Genomic DNA, 25,301 nt, shown 5'->3' with positions numbered 1-25,301 from the left:
AAAAGAACGTCTTGTTAAGACACCATCTGGTAGTGAACAGTCATCTAAGAAAAAGAAACACAAGACTCACAAAAAAGACACTAAGAGAGGCACTAAAACCAGCACCCTGACCACCCTCGACAAGTTTCTAAACCAAGGAACTCCGTCGATGTCTCGTAAATCACCATCAACTCCGACAGAAATGCTGGAGGCTGGAGGAAAAGCAACGAAAAAAACAAAGGACAATAATCAAAGTAAATAACAAGGTGTAAATGTAATGTATATCAATGGAAAATAATAACTTTTGGGATTTGTTTCCTTTTTCGTCCCAGATCTACAAATACAGTATCTATGAGAAAATACAATCATATATAACAGAGAAAGTAGAAATTAAGTTAGAAATATGTTTATTTACAATGTAGAAAATTTCACTAAAGCAATCAAACATGGTAATATATGTATGAAACACGAGATATATCCAATACAGAATATATGCCATATTGACTACATAAATAGTATACATGTATATACATTGTACATATATCAACGAAAAACAAGACAATGTTATTTATGTCATACAACATAATGAAAACAACACAAACATAAAAAATGTTACATATGACAATCATAATCTAAATATCAAATAGGTCTTACAAGGTGTATACGTATAAATATATGTATAATGATAAAAAATACCTGTATATTACATGATAAAACTCATAAAATTATTAATCAGTTAAAATCAGACAATGTTTTCAAAATATGAAAAAAAAAATTCAAAATAAAATACAAATTGCACTGTATAACGCTAAACACACCAGGTCTCAGAGAAAAACAAAAAAGAAACAGATTTTATGCAAGGGCTAAGGAACAAAAAGCTAATATCATGTGTATACAAGAGACATTTCATAAAAAAGGACAAATTATATCAATGCTGAATGGCGAGGAGATATGATACATAACTTCGGTACCAGTCAGAGCAGAGGAGTATCTATATTACTAAAAAATAGTTTGAATCATGAGATGATAAATACATGATCTGATGAAAATAGTAGATGTATTATGGTAAATTTACAAAATTCCGGAACGTTTGAGTGGTTTCTAAAAAGTAGTATACTACTTACGTTTTTAATTTTACTTCCGCCAGCCCACGGGCGTGGTTGTGTGTACGTGAGTAGACTGTTGTATTTTGATTTTTACCATCAAAACATGTTTTTTTAATTCTGTATGTTTATATATTTTCATTCTCTTTACTTTCTCTGTTGCTGGGCTAGAGTATATTCTATTGTTATTTGAAAACGTTACGTGACGGAAGGAGTATCCATTCTGTCAGCAAACTGCCAGGGTCTCGGGGATATAACTAAAAGGAAAGACGTTTTCTCATACTTAAAATCTAAGAGACGTTCTATTTTCTGTTTGCAGAACACACATTATTCTGAAGAAAACCAGAATTTTATTAGAAACGAATGGGGTTTTGATTGTTATTTCAACATACTAATGTATCAGCTGCTGTAAATTAGGGTGGTAACCTGTTATCTGTTGCAGGGTTTTCCATAATTTTGTTAGTAGTAGGCTGTGTAGTGAAAGTAGGTGGCTGGCGAAGCAAGCCGACTCGAGCCGCAACGCGGCGAGGTGGGTGTGGCCTGCCTGGATTGGAGTAGGCGGCCAAATGATCAAAGAAGTCGGTCAAATTGGCCTGCAACCGGCTCTTATGGAAAACCGTGTGTTGTTAATGTCAAAAGAGGCTGTCGTCAAGGCGACCCAATAGCTATGTATATTTTTATTCTATGTGTAGAAATACTAGATATTAGATTCAGAAATAATTATAGAATTAAGGGTATAGAGATTAATAGTTGTCCATTTCTCATTTCACAATATGCCGACGACACCACCATTATATTAGATGGCTCATAAATTTCCCTGAAAGAATCTATTGTTGAATTGGATAAGTTTGCAAAAATATCTGTTTTGAATCTTAATATTGATAAAACTCAATTTGGATTGGGAACAAAATTTATAGTATTTATACCTTTTTATCTGAATTGAACAGTGGGAACGGGATAAATTTACACTTCTAGGAATAGATTTTAGTGTGAATCTACAGGAAATTCCCAAAATTAACTTTGACAAAAAACTAGTTATGCTTAAGACACTTATTAAGACTTGGAGTAGAAGAAGTCTTGCACCCATTGGGCAAATAGTTCTGATCAAATCTCTCCTGCTCTCACAATTAAATCATTTATTTACATCAATACCAAACCCTGATGAACATTTCTTGCAGAATATAAACTCCCTTTTTTATAGCTTTATATGGAATAGTAAGGTAGATAAAATAAAAAGAGATATTATGACTCAGAATTATCATATAGGGAGGATTCAAAATGGTAAACATTAAGGTATTTATAGATTCTTTGAAATTGAGTTGGATTAGATGATTAATTCAGAAGCCATCTGAGTGGCAATTAGTTTTTAATTCGCTATTCAATTTACAAAAACTTTCTACATGTGGGAGTGGGTATATTCAAGAGTGTTCGAAAAACTGTAAGAACTAATTTTGGAAAGATGTATTCATAGCTTTGGTAAGACTTAATGATTCTGTGGGAGTTAAAAAATGCAAGAAAATTTTATCTTTATGCCATTGTGGCATAATAGAGATTTTACTATTGGAAAAAAGTCAGTTTTCTATAAAGATTAGTACAACAGAAGGGTAACAATTGTTAATGATCTTCTTAAAGATCACAATACATTATTGTTTTACATTTTTCAGGAATTCAAAGAGATGCAAAGTGTCAATACTAACTTTCTTCGATATCAGAGTTTAATTTCTTCTGTCAAGGTATATTTACAGAAAAGCAATGTTGAATTTGATAAGCAATTAATTATCTACCCACTAATTCCAAATAACATTGCGATTTTCTTAAATAGAACTAGAGGTTGTAGGGGTTTTTATAATCTGCTGATAAAAAAAGTGATTATTTTTACTGGTAGAACAAAATGGGAGAGGACTTTTGAAGATAATGAATTGAACTGGTCCGACATTTACATAACTCCCTTCATAGTTACAAGAAACACCAAACTACAGTGGTAGGATAATACAACATATATTAACAACTAATTCATTTTTGTTTAAAGCTGATATAACTAATAATGTGTAACCTTTGTAATATATTTCTACGTTTAGATTTCTCTTCGGTAATTAATTACAAAATGGCAATGATATAGGTAATAAGACAGATAATGTAATTTTAATTTTAATCAAATTTTACTTATACAAAACAAGATGTCTACATGAAGCCTTAAATCTGACAGTTTTAATCAGTTCAATTAAAGAGTATTATATGTGTCAAAAAAGTATTGCTTATAGTGAAGGGGATCTTTCCCAGTAGAAGTTTAGGGCTGAATGGATAAAATGGGAGAAATTGTTAGAAATCTCAGACTAATTCATCTGTGAATATATTTGTGAACTTCCAGGGTACATTTTAAGAGCTTTGACATCTTTTCATTGTATACAGGTATATATTTATAGAATAATTTGTATTTCTCTTGGTTGTTCATTTACATTTAGAAGTTCTTCCGAGAAATTTATTTTATCCCACCAGACGCTAAATCTTTGTTTTGATTTTTTGGATGATTAAATCAGATCTCACCTCTAGCCCAGTAAACTCTCTCTCTCCCTCTCTCTCTTTCTCTCCCTCTCTCTCTTTCTCTCCCTCTCTCTCCGTATTATTTACTCTCTCCATTTCAATACATTTTTTTGCTGATTTTTCTTCTCTCATTTTGTGGTATGTGTGGGTGGGAAAGTTTGTGTACTTGTATATCTAGTAATAATGATGATGATGATGATGATGATGATGACTGAGTGAGTGAAAATGATTGTACATGGATGATACTGATTGTATATGGTATGATGATGATTGTACATGACATGATGATTGGACAATGGATGTTGATGATGTTTGCATATGGGATGATGATGTTGTTGATGATGATGTTGTTGTTGATGATGATGATGATGATGATGATGATGATGATGATGATGATTATGATGATGATGATGTTTGTATATGCGATGATGATGAGGAAGATGATGATGTTGTTGTTGATGATGATGATGATGATGATGATGATGATGATGAGGAAGATAATGATGATGTTGTTGATTGTACAAGGGATGATGAGGAAGATGATGATGATGTTGTTGATGATGATGATGATGATTGTAAAAGGGATGATGATGATGATGTTTGTATATGCAATGATGATGAGGAAGATAATGATGATGTTGTTGATTGTACAAGGGAGGATGATGATGATGATGACTGTACAATAAGATGCATGAGGTGTACAATTGCTTTGGTTTGTGAGGTGTGCAAGGTTGTATGTTTAAAATGCGTTGAAAAATAAAATGAATATAAAAAAAAATTATTAGAGACTGAATGTCTATTACTATGAATATTGTGTATAAGTATAATAAGGTGGTCATTCTGTTCCATCTTATTTCATTGTGTAATTGTTCTCTCTATTTATGACGCCTCAGCACTTTACAGGTATATCTCTGAATTAAGTTTAATGTGTTTGATTTTTAGGTTTGTGAGAAACAACTTCAAAAATGGAAACCAAACAAGAATTGACTAGTTGCCAAGAATCTGCCATAGATGTCCACAATGACTTGGTAGATTATATTGGTCAGAAGCTTGACGAAAGTGCGTTTGAACGATTGAGGGATTTTTTCACTGACATTCCATTTAAAACAGCAGAGCTGGTTAATATAAAAAGTGTTCGTGCTCTAGTCAATGCTCTAATAAAACATACAATTATAGATATTGGGAACTATGCCAAATTGATACAAAAATTGCGGCGTGTGCATCCTCAGCTGGCAATTCATGTTCAGAAGAAAGAAGATGAAATAAAGGCTATTCTGAATGATGATGGTAAGTACATTTAAATTTGCAGTTAATCAGAAGATTCTGGTACATAATTTTGCATGTATAAGATATTAAACCAGACTGGAAGCTGATGTTTAACTAAGTATGATTGATTCCCAAAGTCCATTAAAAGGTGTTCAGCTTGTTCACACTAACCATTATGAATGATGTGGATATGACCTTTTAAGTTAAGATAAGATTTGATTCTGGTTTTAGAGGGTAATTCAAGTTCTTTGTGATCTAAATTTTTGTTTAAGATGGGAACTTCAGCCAATGTCTGTGTGACTGGATGCTTTTGGGAAATGTCAAATTATATGTTAAAGAGTCCAACTCCACCTTTGGTGGTATCAAGTACATGTATTTCACCGATACTGGCTATAACAACACAGGATAGGCACAGGAACTTAATTATACACTGGTGCTTCAGTCAGTTTTCAATTTATATTAAAAAAGAAAAGATATATAAAGGTTCTGGATATGTATGTAGCTAAGAGGAATGAGTGTTTTCTGTATCTATATGACTCTGTTGTTTTTACTTTTAGGTCCATCACCAACCAAACATATCAGGAGAGAGGAAAGTCAACAACAACCTACAGGTATGTTTTCAAACATTACAATAATAGTGTTGGTTGGTTGTATTAAGTAGTCACAAGTACAGGTTAGTTGTGTTAGTAGAAAATGTGAGTTGTAAGGGTGAGGAATGAGGCATAAGAGGATATTTGTGATTATTTGAAATGAAAACACAAGTACAGGTTATTTATGTAAGAACTAAATGTGAGATGTACACAAAAGTAGTTTGGTTATGTGAGTAGTACATGTGAGATGTACACACAAGTACAGGTTGACTGTGTGAGTAGTACATGTAAGATGTACACCCAAGTACAGGTTATGTGAGTAGTACATGTAAGATGTACACCCAAGTACAGATTGGCTGTGTGAGTAGTACATGTGAGATGTACTCCCAAGTACAGATTGGCTGTGTGAGTAGTACATGTGAGATGTACACACAAGTACAGATTGGTTGTGTGAGTAGTTCTTTCTGAGATGTACACACAAGTACAAGTTGGCTGTGTGAGTAGTACATGTGAGATGTACACACAAGTACACTTTGGTTGTGTGAGTAGTACATGTGAGGTGTACACACAAGTACAGTTTGGTTGTGTGAGTAGTGCATGTGAAATGTACACACAAGTACAGTTTGGTTAAGTGAGAAGTACATCCGAGATGTACACAAAAGTACAGTTTGGTTGTGTGAAAAGTACATGTGAGATGTACACAAAAGTACAGGTTGGTTTATATGTTGTACATGCAAGATGTACACAAAAGTACAGTTTGGTTGTGTGGGTAGTACATGTGAGATGTACACAAAAGTACAGATTGGCTGTGTGAGTAGTACATGTGAGATGTACACACATGTACAGGTTGGCTGTGTGAATAGTACATGTGAGAGGTATATAAAAGTACAGGTTGGTTTTTATGTTGTACATGTGAAATGTACACAAAAGTACAGTTTGGTTGTGTGAGTAGTACATGTGAGATGTACACAAAAGTACAGATTGGCTGTGTGAGTAGTACATGTGAGATGTACACACATGTACAGGTTGGCTGTGTGAATAGTACATGTGAGAGGTATACTAAAGTACAGGTTGGTTTTTATGTTGTACATGTGAGATGTACACACAAGTACAGTTTAGTTGTGTGAGAAGTACATCCGAGATGTACACAAAGGTACAGTTTGGTTGTGTGAAAAGTACATGTGAGATGTACACAAAAGTACAGGTTGGTTTATATGTTGTACATGCAAGATGTACACAAAAGTACAGTTTGGTTGTGTGGGTAGTACATGTGAGATGTACACACATGTACAGGTTGGCTGTGTGAATAGTACATGTGAGAGGTATACAAAAGTACAGGTTGGTTTTTATGTTGTACATGTGAAATGTACACAAAAGTACAGTTTGGTTGTGTGAGTAGTACATGTGAGATGTACACAAAAGTACAGATTGGCTGTGTGAGTAGTACATGTGAGATGTACACACATGTACAGGTTGGCTGTGTGAATAGTACATGTGAGAGGTATACTAAAGTACAGGTTGGTTTTTATGTTGTACATGTGAGATGTACACAAAAGTACAGTTTGGTTTTTATGTTGTACATGTGAGATGTACACACAAGTACAGTTTGGTTGTGTGGGTAGTACATGTGAAATTTACACAAAAGTACAGATTGGCTGTGTGAGTATTACATGTGAAATGTACACAAATGTACAAGTTGGCTGTGTGAGTGTATTATGACAAATAAGATGCCATATATCTTTTAGCTTGAATGTATTTTTTTTGTTCTGTCATCAGGTCAGCTGGATGACTTTTGAATGGTCGATAGAAGAATAATATGAATGTATTAAAATAAGATTATTAACTCTAAGCTATCAGAGTTTGTTTCAATATCTTCTGTAAATACTAGTATTTTTTCTGTTCTTTCAGCAAACCTGTCTGCTGTGAATACACCAACAGCCAGCACAAGCCAGGAAACACAGAGTAGGTTGTAGAGCTCCCTTTACATATTATCCTAGTCCTTTGTAGCTTGTTCACTGCTGTGTTATTGTATAATATGGTTCTTCTAAGAACTTGAAAAAGAATCTAAATAAACAGTGTGCGGGTTACAGAAAGTTAGACGTAAACCTGACAGTTGGTGACTAATATCCCTGTAGTATATATCTCATGTGACAGTAAGTGACTAATATCCCTGTAGTATATATCTCATGTGACAGTTGGTGACTAATATCCCTGTAGTATATATTTCATGTGACAGTTGGTGACTAATACCCCAGTAGTATACATCTCATGTGACAGTTGGTGACTAATATCCCTGTAGTATATATCTCGTGTGACAGTTGGTGACTAATATCTCTGTAGTATACATCTCATGTGACAGTTGGTGACTAATATCTCTGTAGTGTGTATCTCATGTGACAGTTGATGACTAATATCCCAGTAGTATATCTCATGTGACAGTTGGTGACTAATATCTCTGTAGTGTGTATCTCATGTGACAGTTGATGACTAATAACCCTGTAGTATATATCTCATGTGACAGTTGATGACTAATATCTGTGTAGTGTGTATCTCATGTGACAGTTGATGACTAATAACCCTGTAGTATATATCTCATGTGACAGTTGGTGACTAATATCCCTGTAGTATATATCTCATGTGACAGTTTGTGACTAATATCCCAGTAGTATATATCTCATGTGACAGTTGGTGACTAATATCCTAGTAGTATATATCTCATGTGACAGTTGGTGACTAATATCCCTGTAGTATATATCTCATGTGACAGTTGGTGACTAATATCCCTGTAGTATATATCTCATGTGACAGTAAGTGACTGATATCTCTGTAGTATATATCTCATGTGAGAGTTGGTGACTAATATCCCAGTAGTATATATTTCATTTGACAGTAGGTGACTAATATCCCAGTAGTATATATTTCATGTGACAGTTGGTGACTAATATCCCTGTAGTATATATCTCATGTGACAGTTGGTGACTAATGTCCCTGTAGTATACATCTCATGTGACAGTTGGTGACTACTATCCCTGTAGTATATATCTCATGTGACAGTTGGTGACTAATATCCCTGTAGTATATATCTCATGTGACAGTTGGTGACTAATATCCCTGTAGTATATATCTCATGTGACAGTTGGTGACTAATATCCTTGTAGTATATATCTCATGTGACAGTTGGTGACTAACATCCCTGTAGTATATATCTCTTGTGACAGTTGGTGACTGATATCCCTGTAGTATATATCCCTGTAGTGTATATCTCATGTGACAGTTGGTGACTGATATCCCTGTAGTATATATCCCTGTAGTGTATATCTCATGTGACAGTTGGTGACTAATATCCCTGTAGTATATATCTCATGTGACAGTTGGTGACTAATATCCCTGTAGTATATATCTCATGTGACAGTTGGTGACTAATATCCCTGTAGTATATATCTCATGTGACAGTTGGTGACTAATACCCCTGTAGTATATATCTCATGTGACAGTTGGTGACTAATATCCCTGTAGTATATATCCCATGTGACAGTAAGTGACTGATATCCCAGTAGTATATATCTCACGTGACAGTTGGTGACTAATATCCCTGAAGTATATATCCCTGTAGTATATATCCCATGTGACAGTAAGTGACTGATATCCCAGTAGTATATATTTCATGTGACAGTTGGTGACTAATATCCCTGAAGTATATATCTCATGTGACAGTTGGTGACTTCTATCCCAGTAGTATATATCTCATGTGACAGTTGGTGACTAATATCCCTGTAGTATAAAAAGACTCACATGTAGATAGAGTCCAGCATTCTCTGAAGCTGCTGTAGCAGGCCCGAGACTGGATGTAGTAGATAGTGATAGTGTAGATTATAGGACATGGTTTTAGTTCAACGAAGGGATGGAGTCATGGGTGGAAACTATGGTTACACATTTGTCCGCGAACTTACCACTTTGTTGTCCAGGCTTAGCATCAATATCTCTTACACTATTAGTCTCTGGTATTAACACTTAGTGTATGGGTTCACCTGGATGAGATGGTATGTCGATGGATTGATTTGCCAAATTGTCTTGGTTATTGTCAGTTGATGTGAGTGAAATGTATACCAATGTAAATTATATGACATAAATTGACATACATTGTAAGTTGAGTTAAACATGTCTGATGTTTCCTCAGTAGTATACAATACATTTAGCAATTACTGAGTGTTTACAATACTACAGAGTAGCACACATGGAGTGACTTCAGACATGTTTGGAGTCTTAAGTTTCCTCCAGTTTCCCAACGCCACATACTGGACATTATGCTGGGCAGATATTCCAGTTCCTTCGTGTCCGTCCAAGTGTCTGTTGGGATCAAAGAACACCCAGTCTAACAAATCATGTGTAATTGGTTGAATTCCATCTGTAATCATTCTTGTGTAACTTTGTTATATGTACTTAAATGAATCTTTTTATATTACAGAAATCCATGACGACCTAGTACCCATGATAGGTGAGTCTTGCCAATGGGGAGAAGGTGAATCATGATGTGGGAAAATACATCCCTCAAACCATGATAGAAACAACATGTATCATTAATGGAGTATAACATTAAGTCAAATTTGAACAAGATGTTTTACTCTTTTTACAAAAGGAAAACCATTTTATCCATCAAATCCTTCTCTTTGTTACTATAACAGAATCTATCTTAATGTACATAATGGGTCACGTTCTGGTGAGAGTTTAATACCTCCAGTCAATTAAATACATTCAAAAAGCATTCTCCTTATTTTTATAAGTAAAACTATTTCAAATATCAATGATAACATGAAAAGCTATCAGATCATCATGATCGTGCAGTAATGGTTTGATTTTGCTGTATTTGGTTAGAAGTGTCCTTGGAGAAAGGGGACTCAGTTTTGTATAAATGGTGAGTCTGATCCCCCTGGGGCCTTAGTGGCAAGGCCAAATCAGACAAGCTCTCTAAAATCTGTCTTCTTTTGTAGAAATGATTGACTTTTTCCAAATTTGGTCTGAAGCATTCTTTGGTGAAGGATCAGAACTCTCAAGGGACAAGAAGGGCGGGGTCCAATAGAGCTAATTCTTGAGAATTGTTCTTATTCTGCATGGATGATTTAATTTTGTCATAATTTGGTCTGAAGCATCCATGGGTGAAGTGAAGTCACTTTCAAATAGAGGCTTGTGTTTGGAATCCAGGGATCAGTGGTCAAGATCACTAGCATTAAGTTAAAAAATTTCTTAACAGAGAATTTAGACATCTTTGGATTAGAGGGATTGAACCAGGTAGAAGAAGCAGTTCTATTTACATATATTAAAACCTGTTTCTTTTTTCAGATTTGTTTTTTAACTTATAAAGATCATACGTGGCTTTCTACACGACGGGGCCAAACAAAGGGGAATTTAGTACATCGTTTAATGTTGATTAAATTTGGTCTAAAGCATCATTAAATGAAGTGAACTCAGTTTTAAGTTCATAGCATCTAGGGCAGAGACTCAGCCCCTATACACCAAGAAGAAGTGCAGATATAGAATACATCTATGTCTTACAAATGATACCTTTTAGTATTATTAGTGATGTACAAGGACATACAGATCAATAACTTATAGAAGTCCTATTGGTACCAGTCTCGTTATTAATTTTACCTAAATGTACATCATTAACATCTCCTTTCTATTCTTACAGCCAAAGCCAAAAAAAAGATCAAAACAGAAATAAAGGAGAAAACATTTTTGAAGACCAAAGCTTTCCGTGATGCTCAAGAGAAACTTCCAAAGAACAAGATTGTAGTTATAAAGGGTAACATAGGTGACGGCAAGACCTCTTACGCCATTCGACTCATGGACTGGCTGGTCGAGGAGCAGCAATGCAGAAATCCACTTCAGCTTCACAAAATAGAGAATTTAGATTTAATGTCACCAAGTTCAAATCTGATTGCTTTTATTGATGATATTTTTGGAAAGAAAGATTTAGGTAGAATTGATGAGTGGGACGAAAGAATCACAGATGTAGAGACACTTTTTCTTGACGAACAAATTGAGCCCAATTTTTTGCTTATTACAATCCGTAATGAAATATTTAATGCTTTGAAAAAATCTTCTTTGGGAAAAGTTTTCAATGAAGAAAATATCATTGATCTAAGTTCAGATAAGTACAAAATTTTAGAGGAAAGAAAAAGCCTTTTAGAGTTGTATAAACCAGAAGATGAGAATTTTTCATGGACACAGATAGAAAGAGATGAGATTTTAATTTGCTCACCGAAGTTTGGATTTCCACAGTGTTGTTACCTTTTTCGTAACGTCACAGAATTGCAGAAAAATCGGACACAATTTTTTAAGACTCCTATCAAATTTTTTATTGAAACATTGGCAAGACTACCACAATGTTCTGCCATCTTGTTTCTCTTCCTCAGTGGAGGGAAGGTAAAAGCAACAGATCTAGATCCAAACAGTGATAAAATCAACACAAAATACAAAACATTGTTAGATCAAGCCTTTAACATCAAACTGTTTGATGGAGGAGACAACAGAGCCCAAATGACAGATATGGAAAGAATTGGATTTGTAAAAGAAAGTTTAGAGAAGTTATTAGGAGGTTTAGTGGTGAAGGAGAAAAGATGGCTTCACGGTGGTGTATACAGATTTAGTCATGCTTCTATAAATGTCACAGTAGCTCTTTTGTATGGAAAGAAAACACCATTTGGTTACATAAAGTATTGTCCCAGGGAATTCCTAAGGTATCTAACAACCTCAGAAACATCCTCAAACATGGTTGTCATATCACCTGATCATTATACATGTTTGTGTGAACGTCTTCTCCGAGCATTTGAGTGTAACACATATGATGTTATTATTGGCTCTCTAGAAATTTGGAAGGATCGGGTATTTGTTGAAAGATTTTTCAGATGGTTGAATTATAAAGAGGTTAATGAACTTGATATGTTAAATAAGGCATGCTATAATGGTGCAAAGGAATGTGTGTTATATCTTTTGAGAAAGGGAGTTAAACCTGACAAAGCCACACAGATATGGCTAATGATTTTAGGAGGTTACATATTTAGAGGTGGAAAGGGAGATGTGAATGTACTTAAGGAAGTTGTTACATACCTGAATGAAGAGATAAAACTTGACTTGTTGAAGAATGCATGTGATTCTGGTTCAGAAGAATGTGCTTTGTATCTTCTGAGGGAAGGAGTCAGACCTGACAAGGATACAGAATGTTGGCCATTGATTTCAGGTGATAGGTATGGAGGTAAGGGAGATGTGGATGTACTCAAAAAAGTTGTTACATACCTGAATGATGAGAACAAACTTGTCTTGTTGAATAGAGCTTGTGATTCTGGTTCAGAAGAATGTGCTTTGTATCTTCTGAGAGAAGGAGTCAAACCTGACAAGGATACAAAATGTTGGCCATTGATTTCAGGTGATAGGTATAGAGGTAAGGGAGATGTGGATGTACTCAAAAAAGTTGTTACATACCTGAATGATGAGAACAAACTTGTCTTGTTGAATAGAGCTTGTGATTCTGGTTCAGAAGAATGTGTTTTGTATCTTCTGAGAGAAGGCGTCAAACCTGACAAGGACACAATGTTGCATGTGGCGAAGGGAGGGAGTGTAAATTTGTTTAGGAAACTACTGCAGTATGGCATCACTCCAACATCGAGGGATGGTAACAATGACAATGCCCTACATAAGGCATGTCAGTATGAGAGAAATGAGATGGTGACCATGTTGTGTGATTCTTATCCATATTTGGTACATGACACTAATGAAGAAGGACAAACCCCACTCCAGGTGGTGGCAGAGACAGGAAATTGTTGTTTATTCCAGAAAGTCGAAACAACTACATTGGAAAGTCTCTGTAGAGTTGAACGTGAACAAAACAAATGTGAGACAGTAGACGGACATATTGTACACAGGAGTTGTGCGTGTGCTCAATACATGTCGAAGTTAGTGGATGATGAAGGACAGACGGTGTTACATGTTAGTTGTAGGGGAGGACACAAAGAGGTTTGTGTATATTTGTGTGAAACCTTCCCAGCGCTGACAGCAGCTGTAGATGATGAAGGACGGACTGCATTACATGTTAGTTGTATGGAAGAAAATGAGGTGATTTGTGAATATTTATGCGAGAATTTTCCATCGCTGACCATAGATTTAGATAATAATGGCGGTCATTTTCTACATTACGTAGCTGAGTATATGTATTTCGATGATGTGGGCTGGTTCCAGACATGTGAGACTTATGTAAAACAGTACCTAGAATCAACGGGAGAAAGGTATGACATCACAAATATAATTGACTGGTATGGAAGGTCTATTCTACACGTTGCAATGGAAAGAATAGATTGGAAAGAAACCAACCTTTTATATTATCACCTAGCCAAAGTATTTGCTGAATAAAAGTGCTGGCATTTTTCCTGTAGAATTGTTACAATACACGTTTAGGTAATATTCTTTGTCCCTGAGCTTGGTTATTTTTCTGGGAGATGGAGCTCCTTTCCGGTTTGTCTTTCTAGTACAATTGTCATAATACACTTTTAAATGATATCCTTTGTACACAAGCTCTGTAACTTCTCAGTGGTGTAACGCCGTTTCGAAATCTCTCTCCAGTAATTTTTATAAAATGATGCGTTGAGATGGTGGATTTCTGGATGATGGAGTTACCTTCCCGTACATCTCCCCAGTATTATTGTCAATACCTTTTTAGGTAATATCTGCGTTGTAGTAGGAAAACAACTTAGCATGTGCCATGATTGTTAAAATACCTGTGAGAGGTATTCCTCTGGTTTTCTTGTTTTGCAAATCATTCCAATGTTAAGACTTTAAGAACACCATAATAGTCCGTATACTTTTTATAGTCATTGATACAATGATATACTGTTCACCATATGTCTTATAGTACGTCAACATTTTTAAGGTTTTATTGAAAGAAAGAAATCCTGAAACATCACATGATTTGAATATTGCCCCTCCTTTCAGTAATTTTTTTCAATTGAGCCCTCTATCTGATTAGTCCACCTTCATCAGATAGTGGGATGTTGCAATTACATAACCTCTCTGATCAGTCATTAGTCCCTGAATAACTCTTCTTATTGCTATTTCTTGAAAAGTAATGGATTAATCTTTCAAAATTCCATACGAAGGTTCTCTTTGGTTCCTAGTTGTGCGCTTTTCATTGTTGGACCAATCAAAAAACAAAATGGCTGTCAGGCGGCCATGTCGATTTTTTTTTTTTTTTTAAATTAAAATTATAGCTATTTAATGAAAAGTACAAGATGGATCTTCCTCATGTTTCATATGAACTTGTAAATCACCCTTACTCCCTAGTTGTGTTTTTTTTCAATTTTTTGACTGATCATATAAACAAAATGGCAGACTGGCAACTCTCTTGGATTTGGTCTTTTAAAATTATTATCACTATTTCTGTAGAGGGATTTTCAAATTTCATGTAATCGAGAACTAAACGGGAAAGAAAAGATGGGAAAAGATAAGACCTTTTAAAGAAATAATGCAAGTCAAACAATGGTGGGCAGGAAGCTTAAGATAGAGGCTCTGAGAGTTATATTTATACAATACACGATTGATATTAATATGCATTGATGACTGAAGCATGGGAGGTAACTCCTGTGTATTTTTGTATCTCAATTCCTGAAAAATATATAGTATGTACAGTTACTAAGGTGGTAACTGTGACAGAATGTGTGGTATTTTGATACTGGATTATTTTTCAATGAATTTCTTTATGAATTTATATATTATTGTTTTATATAACTGCATTGTATTGATATACAAGACATATATGCTATATATCACAATGTGATACCACAAAGTCTGTGATGATACATACAACAAATTCTATATATAATGCATGACAGGAGAAAGTAATTTTGCATTATGGATGTTGATTTAATAAAAAAAGTGTCATAATTATAAAGATCATATGCCTTCTGTTATTCATTGGTTCATTCAAGTATGCTGCTTGTCTTGTGACAATCTTTACATCACGGGACACAAATTGCTTTCGAGCTTAGGTTATATGAGTTTCCTAATAAAATTGACATCTTTTCAAGGTCACATTACAAAACTTTTAGAATAAAAATTCTCTTCTTAAGTTTTAAGACCCAGTTCCTCAAGGCATTTCTGACTGATATTTTCTAAGGGCCTAAATTTTAAACCTAGGAAACGACTGAGGAAAATCCAATGTCAAAATCAAGCATTTCCAATACTGGGCCCAATCTTTCCCATTACAGGCCCAATCTTTCCCATTGCAGACCCAATCTTTCCCATTGCAGGCCCAATCTTTCCCATTGCAGATCCAATTTTTGGCATTGGAGGCCCATTCTTCTACAAATTTATTTCCCTTCACCCATGGATACTTAAGCCCAAATTAGGACTTGGTCGACACGTTCCTACAGAAGACGACAGATTCTACCGAATTTCCTCTTATTTTCTAATACTGGGATCCACCCCTCCCATCCCTGGGATCAAGACTCACTGTTCACATAAAACTGATTCTCCTTTACAGAAAGAGGATTCAAGCCAAATTAGGACTAAATCCATCCAACAGAGGAAGAAGGGTTTTACAAAATGTGCTCTAATTCCCATTTTATATCCTCCCCCTCCTGTTTCTAGGTGGCTGACAGCCACGGTTTATACAAAATAGATTCCCTTCACCCCAGGATGATCTAGACTGTATTGGGACAGCATTCCGACATTTCTACTGAAGCTTGAACAAGGATTTTCATGAAGTTCCTCTATTTCCCCTATTGGGCTTTGCCCCTCCTTCTCCAATAAAAAAAATGCCTTTCAGGCAAAAACCATCAAGAAAACACCAAGATGACAATATAATCAAATCCAAACTCAAAATTCCATAACACTAGGGCAAAATATGAACAAAAGAAATATTTGCACAAAGACTCCTGAAAAAGTACAAGGAGAATAAGACCAGATGTTCTGGAAGAGTAAGCGTCTTCTGCTTCAGACCGATTGGAACAGAATCATTGCAATCCTACTGAAGAAAAATAACTGTAAAGGGTTTGCTCTATTTTGAATAATCATGAAGCCAAAGATCATATAGTGTTTGGTCAGTAGTTTGAATAGCGGAAAGATGTCGTAAAAAAGAATGACCTTTACCTACTGTCAAGGTCACAGGATCAAATTATTGGACAGTATTTCTTTTAAATAAAAAAGTAATCCAGAATCATGATGAAGAGATGCCTTGTTCATTCAGATGCTTTTACCTATTGCCAAGATCTCAGGTAGTCAAATGTACATCAATATTGAAACAGTCTCGTCTGGATAATATGAGGTTGAAGTTTTGAAATTTTCCATACAATTTATGGCAACAAGTTGTTATAATGAATGACTTTGAACCATTTTCAAGGCTAGAGGTAAAATTGTGAATAGGCATTTAAACTCCTTATGAATAAACAAAAGGCTTAGAGTCAAAACATTCGGCCAGTATCATGATGGGAATGCAGTAACTGATGTGAATAACCTTGACCTACTTTTAATGTCACTTTGGCGAGATTTGTTCATAACCTTACACAATTTTTCAGCACATTAAAGAGACAAATGGTCATGAAATATGGACCGTTGTCTGCTGGAATGAGACAAAAGTTTTGAAGTTTGTTTGCATAAATACATTCTTCCTACTAATTCTTCTCTCCAAAAGCAGAGAAACTTGTAAGGTTTAGCAGTCTGCTATCAGTAATTAGTTATTTTTTGGTTGCTAATGATTTTGAAATTAAAACTAGAAGACTTCAATATTGTTTATATTTTATTTTCCGAAAACATATTAATGCACTAATACATTTAATTGGATCTAACCTGTATATACCACCTTGGACGGATTCCTTGAGGAGATATTATTTATATTCTTGTAAGGATGATTTATGTAAAGATTTAAAACAACTATTAGATAAATGATACAAAAAATCCAAAAATATGACTTTTTTTTTTTTGTGAAATACTAACATTTTCAAAGTTGTTCCATTTTCTTAGATGCATGTGCTATTCAAAGAATACAAATGTTGAAACAATTTAAAGGTAAAATGGTACATTTTATATAATTTTCTGAGAAATGGGAATGACAGAAGTTGTCGTATTTGTGATATGGAACTTTGATTACGCTGCGAAATATATTGTGTATTTTGAAAACCTTGATATGAAAAAGATAAACTTTTTCAGAAATCCTGACTGTCTATATCTACAGTAACTGAGAGGTCATACATATCGGTACTAAACATGTATATAAGTTAATGTATAAACATAAATATGTAAACATTCTACAAATATCACAGATACCAAAACTTTACACCAACATGTATAAAGGTCAAAGGCAACATACACACTAGCACACACTAACAATTTGCTATCAATAGAATTTACCTAGTGACTCATTTTTCCACAACGTTTCAAGGATATACATAGTCACTGCTAGATGAGAGCTATTTGTGTTATGATTGCAAAAAAAAGTTCCAACAACCATTTAAGAAAAGACGATGGTTGCAGAAAATTTTTTTTCCTATAATTATTCCTGAATAGTTATCAACTACTACTTGATATATTTTTTTCCACTATGACAGAAAACTGGTTATCACATGGTCAGAGATCTATAATTTCACCTCAGCCAATCATAAACAAATATTTAAACGAAGAATGCCTGGTCTCTCTTTCGTCAGAGTATCCATGGAGTTTTGGTCAGTGTATCCCAGGAATTGTGATATCTATTCCCAGCTGTTGTGATAACTGCTGTAGTTTTTCCTCATATAAAACATTTTTCTCCACTGACTGTTTGTAATTATACTTTAAGTCTTCAACCTCCTCGAAAAAGTCTGGGCCGAAGTTGTTGAGCTCTTTCTTCAACTGGAATGACATCATTGAAATAAAAATTGAATCAAAATAATAGCCAAGTTTTAGAGAATCAAATGTAACACAATTTTAACCATACTGGCATATAAGCCACATGCCGGACTCACGAGGGAAAGAACCCCCGACTTATAGGCCAGAAAATACGATATACATAAAAACGGACGAAAACACAGAAAACTTGTAGGAAATTATCATTGTTGTTGGAATTCTGTGGCGCAAAAGTCCCTCCTTAAAGTATGAACTGAACATACAAATTAAATGTCTTTTACAGATTAACTTTGAAAGTTGAAACAAGTGAGATTGAAAATAATCTGATGTCTATGATCTCTGATCTCTGTGTTCCAACTTCCCTCTCTTAGGTGGGGCTGGGTGATGTACACACTTTCTTAAACAGATTACAAACCCAAGTCTGATGAATACACAACTACGGTTTCATCAGAGCGTAACATGTTGCTTCAATTATTTCTGAGAAATTGAACATTTGAAGGCTTTTGTGAATACCAAAAGACCTTGTGAACTGCTAACCGTTAAATCTGACTGATCCCAGTGACCCTGAGATATTATGACATTAGATATTTGAATATATAGATCAACTTGATGAGCCTGGATATAATTAGTGTCTACTGAAGGAGGAAATGACACAAACCCTCTCTGTCTCCAGTCTTTGTCGGTCTTTTTCTGTTGATAGTGTTTTGAGATTCATCTTGAGTTCCACATTCTCATTCATAAGGCGATCATAGGCACTGACTTTGGCAAGCATATCTTCACTTGGCTACAATTTTAAAATTTGCTTTGTATTTATTTTGATTCATTTGATATAAAAGAAGCAAATTTTTACAATGTTCATAAATATCACACTTTATATATTAACATCCTAGTTGACATTCAAACAGCATTCCTCCAATATTTCTAACAAAAATATTAATAAACTGTCATTCATCCAGAAGTTCTCTGCATACCAAGTTACATAATATTGATATCTACAATGATAAGTGATCTTTATATTCACTTGTTACAGTATTACAGTAATCATATTTACCTGTTACAGTATTACAGTAATCATATTTACCTGTTACAGAAATCATATTTACCTGTTACAGTATTACAGTAATCATATTTACCTGTTACAGTATTACAGTAATCATATTTACCTGTGACAGTGTTACAGTAATCATATTTACCTGTTACAGTATTACAGTAATCATATTTACCTGTTACAGTATTACAGTAATCATATTTACCTGTGACAGTGTTACATTAATCATATTTACCTGTTACAGTATTACAGTAATCATATTTACCTGTTACAGTATTACAGTAATCATATTTACCTGTTACAGAAATCATATTTACCTGTGACAGTATTACAGTAATCATATTTACCTGTGACAGTATTACAGTAATCATATTTACCTGTGACAGTATTACAGTAATCATATTTACCTGTTACAGTATTACAGTAATCATATTTACCTGTTACAGTATTACAGTAATCATATTTACCTGTGACAGTGTTACAGTAATCATATTTACCTGTTACAGTATTACAGTAATCATATTTACCTGTGACAGTGTTACAGTAATCATATTTACCTGTGACAGTATTACAGTAATCATATTTACCTGTTACAGTATTACAGTAATCATATTTACCTGTTCACTTCCTTGTCTTAGAAGCTGTAGTTGATAATTTAACTCTTTCTTCTCATTTTCTAATCTGTCAACTTTCAGTCTGTAAAAGAAATATCAGTATATCTGATACTTGCTTAGATTTTTGTCAAGTATGTGTATTGTTAGGAAAAAAAGTTATGACACCACTAACAAGTTCACAGTAATGAACTTTTCAATTGTAGACATGAAAGTAAATGTTACTTAGCTTGAATAAGGAAATGTTTGATAATGTAAGTATGGCCAGTTTCATATACTCTGCTGATTCATTTTGAAAAAATGCTAGACTGTGTAACACTAATAAGCTTCATTAGTGAACCTCGCACATTAGCTTCATAAGTGAGCTTTACTAATGGGATTTTAGTCAGCTTCACTAATAAATAAGCTTTACCTATAAATCACATCAGAGAGCTACATCTAAAGGTTTAATTAGTAAGCTTCATCCATGAGATTCCTTATTGGGCTTCATCATGTGTTTATCATTTATTTTCGCCATAAGTGAACCTCACCAGTAAGTTTCACTCATAGGTTTCAACATTGACCTTTACCCATACAAGCCATTACTGAGCTTCACTAGTGAACTTTACCCATAAAATTCATCAGTGAGTGTCTCAGTGAGCTTAACCCATGAGATTCACCATCAGGTTTCACCAGTGAGCTTCAACCATGAGATTAATCACCAGGTTTCACCAGTGAGCTTAACCCATGAGATTCATCAGTGAGTTTTACCAGTGAACTTAAACGATGAGATTCATCACCAGGTTTCACCAGTGAGCTTAACCCATGAGATTCATCACCAGGTTTCACCAGTGAACTTTAACCCTTGAGATTAATCACCAGGTTTCACCAGTGAACTTCAACCCATGAGATTCATCACCAGGTTTCACCAGTGAACTTTAACATGAGATTCATCACCAGGTTTCACCAGTGAACTTAACCAATGAGATTAATCACCAGGTTTCACCAGTGAGCTTAACCCATGAGATTCATCACCAGGTTTCACCAGTGAACTTTAACCCTTGAGATTAATCACCAGGTTTCACCAGTGAACTTCAACCCATGAGATTCATCACCAGGTTTCACCAGTGAACTTTAACATGAGATTCATCACCAGGTTTCACCAGTGAACTTAACCAATGAGATTAATCACCAGGTTTCATCAGTGAAATTTAACCATGAGATTCATCACCAGGTTTCACCAGTGAGCTTTAACCTATGAGATTCATCACCAGGTTTCACCAGTGAGCTTAACCCATGAGATTTATCACCAGGTTTCACCAGTGAACTTTAACATGAGATTCATCACCAGGTTTCACCAGTGAACTTAACCATGAGATTCATCATCAGGTTTCACCAGTGAACTTTAACCTGAGATTCACCACCAGGTTTCACCAGTGAGCTTTAACCATGAGATTCATCACCAGGTTTCACCAGTGAGCTTAACCCATAAAATTTATCACCAGGTTTCACCAGTGAACTTTAACATGAGATTAATCACCAGGTTTCACCAGTGAACTTTAACCATGAGATTCATCACCAGGTTTCATCAGTGAAATTTAACCATGAGATTCATCACCAGGTTTCACCAGTGAGCTTTAACCTATGAGATTCATCACCAGGTTTCACCAGTGAGCTTAACCCATGAGATTTATCACCAGGTTTCACCAGTGAACTTTAACATGAGATTAATCACCAGGTTTCACCAGTGAACTTAACCATGAGATTCATCACCAAGATTCACCAGTGAACTTTAACCATGAGATTCATCACCAAGATTCACCAGTGAACTTTAACCATGAGATTCATCACCAGGTTTCACCAGTGAGCTTAACCCATAAAATTTATCACCAGGTTTCACCAGTGAACTTTAACATGAGATTAATCACCAGGTTTCACCAGTGAACTTAACCATGAGATTCATCACCAAGATTCACCAGTGAACTTTAACCATGAGATTCATCACCAGGTTTCATCAGTGAGCTTAACCCATGAGATTCACTAGGTTTCACCAGTGAGCTTAACCCATGATGTTCATCAGTGAGTTTCACCAGGAAGATTTAACCATGAGATTCATCACCAGGTTTCACCAGTGAGCTTTAACCATGAAATTCATCAGTTAGTTTCACCAGTGAGTTTTTCACATAAAATTCACCACCAAATTTCACTAGTGTGCTTTACCTTAAAGATCCATCACTGATTTTCACCAGTGAGGAAAAATAACCGACAAGATCTGAATCCACAAATGATGAACGAATTGTGATGTGACCTATAATCCTGTTCATTGCCATATTTTGTTTTGAAGAAATTTCTGAGAGATTAAATTTGTGTAAGACTTGACAATGATGGTGATACATACCTGAGCTGCTGATTTTCTCTCACTGCTCCTCCCTCTGACTTCTGACCGCCCGCTGGAAACCTCTCCAGGATAGCCAACTGTGTGAACAAAAGTTACTTTTTAAATAAAATAATATGAAGTTTTGTGAGTCACTGAGGCAATTTTAGTCAAAAATGCAAATCTGATGACATGGAACAAATTGGTCTATCAATGTCTAGCTTATTGTTAATACAGCTAAGTAAACTATGCAGTTCATTAAAGTGATGTGATAGGCAAAACACTTAAGTTGAACATAATCTGCTTTCATTATCAAGCTATATATAGATACACAACTTAAAACTACTAACGAAAAGAATTTTGGATTATGAATCAGTGCTGACTGAAAAAAAACCATATTTATCTTAGCTTTGTTGATACATGTATTCTTGCAGGGTCAGATAAATAAAAATATATTACCACTTCAATTCCTTAGCATTGTATGGAATTCTTTTGAAAAGGAGATATAATTATTATGGTGTTACATTTAGGTAGTATGTAGCCTTTAGTCCATCATGTACTCAATGGTCAATGTACCTGTTGTTTGAGACCGTCTCTTTCCTGTAGTAGCAGCTGTTCCCTCTCTGCTGCTTCTTTCAGCAGGGACTTCATGTCATCTAACATCTTATTCTACAAAACAGAATTGATCAGCAACTGGTTTATATAAACATCTGTTAATCTGGTCATATAAAATTTTTGTTTAAGCCAACAGTAGCAATTTTGTTTCACAAAAGATTTCTTAAACAAGCGAAATTTATGACGAAGCTTCCTCCGAAACAATTTGCTTAGTATTAACGGCATGATTCACTATATAAGGTTATCTAGTATATCAAGAAATACATATATCTGTCTCTCACAAATGAAATTCTACTGAATCATATCACCTTTTTGCTAACATCTGTTTCCAGGTCCTTGAGTTTTCCCTCGTACATGCGTGTGACGACTGCTGACTTCCAGCCCTTGGAATCCATAGTAGTTTGTAGCGTGGGTCTATCCCCACCTGTAGCTGACATTGATCGGGCTTCACTTAGCTGAGCTGCGATCTGTTCCTTCTGTAGCTCAAGGTTACGGATGTCAACTCGTAGCTTCTCGTTGCTCTCCATTTCCTGCAATCATCAAGACGACAAAAGATCTAGAGTCATACAAACAATCACCATGGCAACATAAAATCTCCTCTATACACACAAACAATCATCAGAAAAACATAAACATCTCCTCTATATATACAAATAATCACCATGGCAACATAAAATCTCTTCTATACACACAAACAATCATCAGAAAAACATAAACACATATATACAAATAATCACCATGGCAACATAAAATCTCCTCTATACACACAAACAATCATCAAAAAACATAAACATCTCCTCTATATATACAAATAATCACCATGGCAACATAAAATCTCTTCTATACACACAAACAATCATCAGAAAAACATAAACATCTCCTCTATATATACAAATAATCACCATGGCAACATAAAATCTCCTCTATACACACAAACAATCATCAGAAAAACATAAACATCTCCTCTATATATACAAATAATCACCATGGCAACATAAAATCTCTTCTATACACACAAACAATCATCAGAAAAACATAAACATCTCCTCTATATATACAAATAATCACCATACAAATAATCACCATGGCAACATTTTGTTAATTTCTTGAAAAAGCTAGATAAGTATGCACAATTCGATTAAACCCCAAAACAAAATCATGACATCTTTTTAAACATAGCTAAAAGACATAAACAGTTGTATCAAAACATAGACAAATTCATGACATCTTTTTAAACATAGATAAAAAGATAATACCATTTTGATTCCTTAAAAAATAAGAATAAGAAGAATGAAATAAGAATGAAGTGGTATAGCCCCGAAAGTAATTCCTGAAAAGGAGACATATGCGGTATAACCCCTTAAGTCAGTCTTTGTAATAAGAATTAAGTGGTATAGACTCTGAAGTAATCACCTTAATAAGATCTTTCCTCATCTTCTCATAGTCCGACATCATCTTGGCAGTCCCTTTCTGTGTAGTATTGTATCGCTCACTCAATGTCGCGCCCATCTTCTGTCTCAATTCATCAAGCTGGGACTGAAATGATGAATTTAATGATATTTTCTTTTCTATACAAATTACAGGCATGCTCACATTTGACCAAATCTAGAACATCAGAGGTGAATAATTTGCACTACACATATTTTCCATATGTTGCTGATATTTTAAACAATGGTCACCTATTGAGTACTGTTAAATTATATATTTTGTGGGGCTCAATTTTCAGGCCTTTTCAAAAAAAAAAAAAAAAGGAAAAAAATACCATTGCCTAAAAGATTTCAGCTCAGTGATCTACTGATACTTATTCCAACAGTTCATGGACACATAAATTCGTGGATGAAGACTTCTCACCTAATGTAAGAAATCTGTCACAAAAAAATAATGATTTTTCAGTAATAATAAATTTTCACCAGTAGACATATCAGTAAAACAACCACACATTAAATTATCATCTAAAGTGTAACACAAAACCAATATCCTGAAAAAATACCCTTCTCTTTGTTGACAATAAAATGTTTTTTTTAATCAAGTGATAGATGAAATAGTGTAATTATTGTCCATTTGTAATTTACAGTAACTGTTGTAACAGTCCATGGGGGCTATGTATTAGAAACAAGAGAGTGTAAAGTAACAAAGGCCAATAACTCCTAAATCATGCAAAAGAGAGTTATGGTTCTTGTACACTGAACTTCTCCTTATTGAGATTTATACTCCAAAATTCTTCTCTCTTACAGTTTTAAATTGTATATCTATATAAAGCTTGATAATGAAGACAAATTATGTTCAACTTAAGTGCTTTGCCTATCATATCACTTCAATGGAATGCATAAT

At 34.7% G+C, this 25,301-nt stretch overlaps 2 protein-coding genes across 3 annotated transcripts in view; one reads left to right on the top strand and one right to left on the bottom strand.

The window, feature by feature from the left end:
• Positions 1 to 1,102: 1,102 nt before the first annotated feature.
• Positions 1,103 to 15,419, top strand: LOC132543814 (uncharacterized). 2 transcript variants are annotated; one of them, XM_060207331.1, is made up of 6 exons: positions 1,103 to 1,149; positions 4,566 to 4,910; positions 5,447 to 5,500; positions 7,388 to 7,441; positions 9,945 to 9,974; positions 11,166 to 15,419. In XM_060207331.1, exons 2-6 carry the CDS (start codon positions 4,589 to 4,591, stop codon positions 13,880 to 13,882), a joined length of 3,177 nt encoding a protein of 1,058 aa, XP_060063314.1. In that variant the 5' UTR covers positions 1,103 to 1,149; positions 4,566 to 4,588; the 3' UTR covers positions 13,883 to 15,419. The 2 variants fall into 2 exon arrangements, with proteins under 2 accessions (XP_060063314.1, XP_060063315.1); XM_060207332.1 differs by lacking the exon at positions 5,447 to 5,500.
• A 2,389-nt stretch (positions 15,420 to 17,808) lies between these two features.
• LOC132543818 (centrosomal protein of 290 kDa-like) overlaps positions 17,809 to 25,301 on the bottom strand; it is a 51,925-nt gene continuing 44,432 nt past the window's right edge. Inside the window, exons 51-57 of the mRNA XM_060207337.1 lie at positions 24,384 to 24,506; positions 23,279 to 23,500; positions 22,932 to 23,024; positions 22,380 to 22,456; positions 20,009 to 20,087; positions 19,002 to 19,127; positions 17,809 to 18,349 (exon numbers count right to left, since the gene is read on the bottom strand). Of these exons, the coding sequence (XP_060063320.1) occupies positions 18,185 to 18,349; positions 19,002 to 19,127; positions 20,009 to 20,087; positions 22,380 to 22,456; positions 22,932 to 23,024; positions 23,279 to 23,500; positions 24,384 to 24,506 (885 nt within the window). The 3' untranslated portion in view covers positions 17,809 to 18,184. The remainder of the gene's footprint in view (positions 18,350 to 19,001; positions 19,128 to 20,008; positions 20,088 to 22,379; positions 22,457 to 22,931; positions 23,025 to 23,278; positions 23,501 to 24,383; positions 24,507 to 25,301) is intronic.

This window comes from Ylistrum balloti, unplaced genomic scaffold, assembly GCF_031769215.1.
Source record: "Ylistrum balloti isolate Yb309-2 unplaced genomic scaffold, AGI_CSIRO_Ybal_v1 Utg369766, whole genome shotgun sequence".
Classification (NCBI taxonomy): Eukaryota; Metazoa; Mollusca; class Bivalvia; order Pectinida; family Pectinidae; genus Ylistrum; species Ylistrum balloti.
This window is presented reverse-complemented; position numbering and strand designations above follow the sequence as displayed.

Bases quoted from the DNA above. Each gene is read 5' to 3' on its own strand.
- LOC132543814 (XM_060207331.1), top strand. From the start codon at position 4,589: ATGGAAACCAAACAAGAATTGACTAGTTGCCAAGAATCTGCCATAGAT. The intron at 4,911-5,446 runs GTAAGTACATTT...TTTTACTTTTAG, and splicing joins GGCTATTCTGAATGATGATG to GTCCATCACCAACCAAACAT. The intron at 5,501-7,387 runs GTATGTTTTCAA...CTGTTCTTTCAG, and splicing joins AAGTCAACAACAACCTACAG to CAAACCTGTCTGCTGTGAAT.